The sequence below is a fragment of the Chinchilla lanigera genome, unplaced genomic scaffold (assembly GCF_000276665.1).
Source record: "Chinchilla lanigera isolate Chin_1 unplaced genomic scaffold, ChiLan1.0 scaffold00033, whole genome shotgun sequence".
Lineage (NCBI taxonomy): Eukaryota > Metazoa > Chordata > Mammalia > Rodentia > Chinchillidae > Chinchilla > Chinchilla lanigera.
The window spans coordinates 18,586,088-18,594,367 of record NW_004955434.1 but is presented as its reverse complement, the minus strand read 5'-3'; the positions used below and the strand labels follow the sequence as shown (position 1 = coordinate 18,594,367).

Sequence of the window (8,280 nt, the reverse complement as noted above, 5' to 3'; positions counted from 1 at the left end):
TTTTTTTTAATACAGAAAGAAGAAAACTAGAAATAAAATGAGACAGAGTTTCAAATCAGGTTCATACAGTAACAATAATCAATACAGTGCACACTGTTATCTTCATAGTAATTACTCAAAGTACAAGATATAGCATGAAATAATATAGACAGTATTAGCACAAATCTTTCTTTACAGTGAACTGAGAAAAACTAGCTGTGTAACTAGCTTAACTATCTTGTGCATATATATTATTCTTCTTTCACCCATGAGTTTCTCTTCTAAACAGTTTCTTCCCAATTCACAATGTCTAGTATATATTTTGGATCTTATTTACTTATTCAGCTTCTTATACTGGTGAGACAATACAATGTTTACACATACAGGTCTGATTTATTTCACTTATGAGTATGATCTCAACTTGTATCCATTTACCTATAAAAATCTCATTTATCTTTCTTCATAGCTGAGTAGTACTCCATTATATAAAAAAAAATCTTTTTTATCCATTCCTCAGTTGATGGGCAATTGGGTTGTCTACAAGGTTTGCCTGTTACAAACTGTGCTGCTATAACCATGGGTGCACATATATTGCTGTGGTATGATTTTTTAATTCCTGTGGGAAGATACTCAGAAGGGGAATAGCTGTGTTGAATGGGACCTCTAATCCTAGTTTTTAAAGGAATCTCCACACTGATTTCCACAGAGGTTGCACCAGTCTACACTCCAATCAACAGTGGAAAAGCGTTCCTTTTTCCCCACAGCCATGCCACCATTTTTTATAGGTTGATTTCTTGAGGATAGCCATTCTTTCTGGGGTGAGATGGAATTTCAACGTTGCTCTAAATTGCATCTCTCAAATGATAAATTATGTTGAACATTTTTTCATATATTGATTTGCTGCTTGTATTTCTTCATCTGAGAATTGTGTATTAATCTCAGATGCCCATTTTTGGATTAGGTGTTTGAATTTGTGGGGAAGGTCTGATTCTTACTCCAAACTTTTTAAATCCAGCTGCAGACAATAAGTTGACCCCTGAGAACTTCACTGGTCAGCATCCCACAGTGATCCCCAGCATAGGGCTCGATTGCTTTGGAAGGACATCAACACAGGGAAATGGGGAGGACCAGCTCAGCTAATAACATGGGGAAGAGGTCATGCCTCTGTCCTAGCAGGTGATGGATCCACAAGGCAGCTGCCCTCCAGCAACGCACAACCTTGGCAAGAGACACAACCAATCCTGCAGACAGTCCCTTGTGATGGTCCCACCGATCTGAACCCTCCAGAGGATGAGCCTGCCCCATGAGGCTTGCCCCCAGGAACTTGCAAATCAGAAAAGTTATCTACCCCCAAACCCTGAAAATCCTTTCACTGCCTTACTGGCTCCACAGGTAGTATCTTACATATAATGCCTGTTTCAGGAGCAGAGTATTGGATTTATGCTCCTAATCCACCATTACTTGGGCAGATTCTCCACCAAAGATTTATCATGAACTCGACACAACTGGCCCCAAATTAGATAAAAGGCTTTTATTTTTTTCAAATCTTCTTGTAAGACATCTCTGCAGATTGACCTATTTTTTATAAAAAGTTCTGACTAGTCTTTTTATAATTACAAACTTGAAAACTATAAAAATTTCTATAATTCAATTTGGCAAAAAAAAAATTTGAGTGCACTCTGATTTTATAAGCAAATTATCTTGTGTGTGTGTGTTTATTTGTCTCTCTGTCTGATCTGTAAACAGCTGTTTTATTTGAGCTCAACAAATTTTTCTTCTTTTTATATTTTTGGATTTTTGAAGCATTCTGTAACTTAATTTGGATTATAGATAAACGTCACCTAAAATTAAGGGTATGCTTCCACCAAGGTTACCAGCTGGGCAAAATGATATCAAAACTGGTTTTATAAATGTCATGTGTATTGTTGTTTAGGTATTATGACTTGAGACTCTCTCATTGTTCAAATTTAATGTGTTAAGTACTGAGATTGCATTTTCATGGGTTATCAAAAATTTATCAGATAATTAAACAAACATCCATTAGGGTGAGGAAAAACTGTTGGATAGGACTCCAATTGATGAATAAGGAAGAAGCTGCCTAGAAACATCCTTCCAGTTCTTGTTCATTAATGGGAAGACCCAATAATCTCCATAAGTTTATGGGAGACACCCCAATAAATACTGTTCAAAATACATTATTGTGATGTATTTGCACTGATCATCATCAAAAGGTTAAGTTTTCAAAAAATAAGACAATTAGGATTATCTGATTAAAAGATGTTCTTGATACAAAACTAAATTAAGAGACAAAATAATGACAATTCACTATTATTAATCTCATGGTATATTAAATGTATTTATGCCTTCCAAATGTACAGTATTCTAAAATGTAAAATTGGGACTGTTTACAGTGATAGACATCTGCTTTTCTCTTGTGCCTCAGATATTTGTAGTAAGAGGTTCATGTCAAGCCAACATAAGGTCATCAATCAAATGATAAGTTTTACCAAAAACCTATGTGATGTGTATGCTACGTATGTGCCACTACATTTAGAGATACTCAGAATTCAACCACCCAGGCAATGTTACAAACTTCTTCAATGACATCCTATTAAAGGACAACAAATTAAGTAAAAGCTTTTATGTATTAGGTAGGGATGATTGACTAAAATGGTTATTCTATTCCAAGATGGAGATTTAAATGTGTTTCAAAAACATCATCATGCTTGTTATACTACACTATTATGTATGCCTTTTGATCCCAAATTTTCTCTGTAAAACTATGTAACATCTGTAACATTCTATAGGGATTTAACTACTTGAACATCCTTGGTTGATACAAAACAACAGTTCTCTGGCCATACTTTATATTTCAAGGTGCTCCCACTACAATGTAATGTCATTAACCTCTTCTGGATGTTCAACAACTGAGGTTTAGAGACCGAAACTCAGGAAGACAAACAGGCTAAGACGATAACCAATAATTTGGCCCTAACCCTCTGAAGTCAGTGAGGACCCAGGACATAAGAAAACCTTTGCTTCAACATCCTATAACTCAGTTGAGTTCCTGGTCTTCTGTTCAAGGAGATTGTGGGACCACAGTGAAAAGTGATTCTACAGTATACAGTGTGCCTAAGGAGAGGCACCAGGAGAGAAAAGTCTCCCAAGCTTTCAGAGAAAGCAACTTAGTCAAGCAATGGCTGTGACTCATCCAAAGGGCTGACACTGACAAAAGAACTGAGAGGCACTGCGTATGGTTCCAAGGTAAATCCTGAGGAGATTTAGCCGACCTTGATAGAGAGCAAGAAGTTAGTTTTAATTAATACAGGTCTCATTTTAATTTAGTCTCGAACAACCAGCAGTAAAGTATAACCACAAGATGTATAAAACAATGCCATAGTAATACTAATCTCTTCAAAAAATTGGTTTTAAGGTCCCCCACTACACTGTGTTAGTGCTTATTGGGTTTTTTATGTCTGTTAATATTTTTTTATATAGTTGGGTGCCCTGGTGTTTGGTTCACATATATTTATAATTGTTACTTCTTCTTCTTCTTAGAGTTTTCCCTTAACAATGATGTAGTAATTTTTTCTCCTTTGATCAGTTTTGGCTTAAACTTTACATTATCTGCAAGTAAAATAGTGACCCCTGCTTTTTTTCTGGGATCCTGAGGCATGGAGAATTGTTTTCCATGCTTTGACTTTTCATCTATGAACTTCTTTTTCAGTTAAATGTGTTTCTTCAATAAAGTACATTATTGGCATGTGTTTCTAGATCCATTCGGCCAGCCTGTTTCTTTTCATTGCTGAACTGAGACCATTTACATTAATGATTATAACTTATGTATTGGCTAATCTTTTTCATGTTATTTTCCTATTGTTGGTTCCTTGCTGTCTCTTCTGTTTAACTGCATGCCTTGCCTGGTGGCTTCTTTCTGTTGGTGTTCTTGTGTTTGTGGTCTTAATTATCTCTTTCTAATATATCCTTCAGAGCATTCTGTAGAGCAGGTTTGGTGCTCAAAAATTTCTTCACCTGTTCTTTATCATGGAGGTATCTTATTTCTCTACTTTTATTTTGAAATACAGTTTTGTGGGGTGAATCAATCTATATTGAAAATTGTTTTCTTTTAAGGCTTGGAATACCTCAATCCAAGCTCTCTTTGATTTGAGGAGTTGGGTTGAGAAGCCTGCTCTGATTCTGATGGCCTTCCTTTATAGGTGATTTGGGTTTTTTTTTTTTCCTCTAGCTGCTTTTAATATTTTATTCTTCTGTTGGATTTTGGGGATCTTGATTATTACATGCCTTCGTGTAGTTTTATTTTGGTCATGGCTATTTGCATTTCTATATACTTCATTTATTTGTATGTCAAACTCCTTTATCCACATTTGGAATGTTTTCCGCCATTACTTCTGTGAAGAGGTTTTTAATGGCTTTTGCACTGTCTCCAGCTTTCTCACTGACTCCAATCTATCTTTATGCTGCTATTTTTTGATTCATTTTGTAGCTGTTAGATTGATTTTTTTTTATGGTTTCTCCCATTGTTTTAAGACATCTTTCTTTTCCTGGTTGCTAGTAGCATTCCTGTCTTCTAGATCAAATATTCTATGCTCACCTTCTTGCAATCTGCTGGGTGTACTTTCAGTGGAGTTTTTAATCTCCTGGATTTCTGCTGGATCTGTTTCATTGATTCCATTGGTTGTCTATGTTGGACATTTATAGTTTCCATCATTTTTCTGAACTCCTCTATTTTTTTGTCTATGTCTACTTTGATGTCTTTCATTTTGATCAGTTCTTTTGGAAACTTAGAAATTATTTTTCCTATGGCCTTCTCCCTTTGTTTTTTCACTTCTGTTGCTATTATTTCAGAGGTTTCCAGTGGCTGGCTTCCAATTTCCTCTACCTCTTTGTGTTTTGGATTTGTCCTGGGTTGGCTGGGTGTTTGGGGTTACACTTTGCTTCTTCATCTTTTCATTTTCTATTTTTATTTTACTTTGATTTTTGTGTTGATCCTTGTAGATTTCTTATGTTAGACTGCTATATCCCTGGGTTCAGACTTTCATAGGAAATGTCTGTTCCTCAGGATATCTTCTAGATTTAGGTGGTTTTCAGTCTTTAAGTCTATTCCAAGAACCTATCTTTCCATTATATTAAGAATGAGAAGTTGCTATCTATTTGATTCACAGCCCATTCCTCTGGTACTTGACAACAGTGATGGTAAAGATTCCTCCCAATCACAGTGTTGAAATACAGGGGAGAAAAACATTATAACAGGTATGACATCTGGGTTGAAGCAGTACAATTACCAATAACAATAAATAAACTTAAGCATATCCTGGAAAGTGACAAATTCTGGTAACTATCACCCTGGTATCTTTGGCCATAGAAGCAAGTCCTATAGGTATAATATAATCCAACTTATACCAGAAATTTGTATCCAATGATTTTCCACTTAATAGAATGATTTTACTGTTCTGTCAGGGGGCTTAAGAGGGATAGTGGGTAAGTTGAAGAAATGACTGACATTAAATATAGTTGGGGTGTAGGATGATCATCCAAGTTTTGGGCAACTGTACAACACAAGAGAGAAGGATTGGAAGAGAAAACCTAGGAGTTATTCACAATTTTTTTAATGATATTGGGGATTAAACTAACAGCATGCTAGAATGGTTATACTTCATAAAGTCAACATTTCAAAAATACCACCACCATAAATCTGTTAATGATTTCTTTAAATGACAACTATTAGACTATACTTCCCTTAGCCCTTCTAAACACCTCTGCCAGGAATGTATGACAGAAGAGCTTTTCCTAAGAAAACCTCCCTCTTCTCCACATAATGTACTTATGTAAGAATCAGAGACAATAAGAAACAAAAAGAAAAAGAAAAAAAAAGAATCAGAGAGACCTAGATCCAAAATTTTCCACATTCCAATAGATCCAAATAACTTCCAAGTACAGAGGGCAAAAAATAAGAACAGGAAAAGATCTAGTTACAAAGAAATATGGAAGAAAAAACAAACAGAAAAGAAAATTATTACTGGAAAAATTGCTTTGTGTTCAATCACCCAGTAAAGCTTACTTAAATGTTTTAATGTGAATGCATTCTATAATTGTATGCTTTTATAGAATAAAATTTCACACCTCTGAATCTATTACATATTCAGGAGATAAGCATAATTCTCCCTAATATCTAAACAGAGAGGAAATAAGCTATTATGCAAGGAATGTTCTCCTACCTTCACAGCTTCTCCAAGAGTTTGGTTTTTGTCAGCTTCTTCAGTGGAGTGCAATTCAAGTCTATAATTTAACTCCTGTAGCTGCTGTGCCTGTTCATTCAATAGTACTTGTGCCTGTTGTTCCCGAAGTAATGCATTATTTAGTTCTTCACACGCACTTTCAAACTTCTCATGGGTGATCAGTTTCTTTAAAAAGAAGGGAAAAATTAGTTATAAGCTAACTATATTGCTGTATCATTTAATCTTCAGAACTACATTATATGCAAATATTTCTAGTTATGTATAATACAAATATTTCTAAGTATCTGATACAAAACAAAGATACAATTTGTTTTTTTCTTAATTTCATAAGTCAAGATAATATCAAACTGGTTAAAGGACAATAGTCATACTCCAAAGTTACCATTTTAGCCAAAGTCTTAGACAACATTCCAATTATTCTAAATAAATCTATACTACTTGGTTTAAATCTTCCCATATGATCATATTTTATAAAGATTTTTAGGGGCAGATTAAAATCCTTAACAAATCCTTAGGCTTTCAAATGATCACCTGAGTCTGTGTTCAATGTGTTATTATTTGAGTCTCCCTCGTCAAATGTCCCCTCCTTGGCAAGTCCTAACCAAACCATACCTCCTTTCTCTTTTTTTTAAATTTTATTTCAAAGAGTGTAGTACATGAAAACAAACCAACAAAAAAAATAGAACAGTAGCAGCATACCAGTATCAAGAAGATAAACAAATCAAAGCAAAAACATTCAAAGTGATACAGGGTCTCAAGACAAATTAATACAAATCAACAGTGGTTGTGACATTGCATATCACTATCCTCAACTACACTGCTCAGATTTTCTGATGTAAGAATGAAAGATTCCTCAAACCATTAAAGAGAATAAGAAAATAATTCTTCAATAAAACCTTAGAGATAATACAGTTTCACTAGAGTTTCACTAGACAAGAATTACAAGTCACCGTTGTAATTCTACTGCATATTGTTACCTTCAAATCCATTGCACAAACCACCAGACACAAACATGCAAAGTTGATCAGAACATAAAAAATTCTGAGCATTGACTTTTAATTTCAATACACCATCAGACAATAGCAATACAGTCATCGCAGCTATTCATATATATATATTTATGTTTTGCCTTCCTTCTATCTTTTTTCTTCTTTCCCTCGTCCTAGTCGTTCCTTCGAGTAATTTCGTTCCCTTTCCTATCATCAATTGTATGTTTTGAGTTTTACCTAGTCTTCTAGGTTCTTATACCAAGGAGACAATATGATGTTTACACATGTGGGTCTGATTTATTTCACTTATGAGTATGGTCTCTAGTTGCATCCATTTACCTACAAAAGCCTCAAGTTTATCTTTTTTAATACCTGAGTAATTCTCCATTGTATGAAAATACCACAACTTTTTTATCCATTCCTTAGTGGATGGGCATTTGGCTTGTTTCCAAGATTTAGCTATGACAAATTGTGCTGCTATAAACATGGGTGCACATATATCGCTGTAGTATGATGTCTTTAATTCTTCTGGGAAAACACCCAGAAGGGGAATAGCTGGGTTAAATGGGACTTCCAATCTTAGTTTTGTGAGGAATCACGAAATTGATTTCCACAGTGGTTTCACCAATCTACACTCCCACCAGCAGTGGAGTAGGGTTCCTTTTTCCCTACAGCCCCTCCAGCATTTGTAATTGATTTCTTGATGATAGCCATTCTTTCTGGGGTGAGATACAATCTCAGTGTTGTTTGAATTTGCATTTCTCAAATGACTAATGACGTTGAACATTTTTTCATGTATTTATCCGCCATTAGTATCTCTTCATTAGAGAAGTGTGTACTCATCTCAGATGCCCATTTTTGGATTGGGTCTTTGAATTTGGGAGGCCAGATTTTTTTTAGTTCTTTATATGTTCTACATAGAAGTCCTTTGTCTGAGGGGCAATTGGCTAAAATTTTTTCCCAATTCATGGGTTTTCTCTTTACTTTATTGGTGATTTCTTTAGATGTGCAAAAACTTTTCAGTAGGATGAGATCCCAGTTGTTGATTCTTTGAA

The 8,280-nt window shown here is 35.0% G+C and overlaps 1 protein-coding gene across 1 annotated transcript in view; it reads right to left on the bottom strand.

Annotated features, from left to right (window-relative positions):
- The window catches only part of Ccdc171 (coiled-coil domain containing 171), a gene marked incomplete at its 5' end in the record, with an annotated part of 359,501 nt that overhangs the window by 166,409 nt on the left and 184,812 nt on the right, over positions 1 to 8,280 (bottom strand). Inside the window, 1 exon segment of the mRNA XM_013516391.1 lies at positions 6,216 to 6,401. Within this exon segment, the coding sequence (XP_013371845.1) occupies positions 6,216 to 6,401 (186 nt within the window).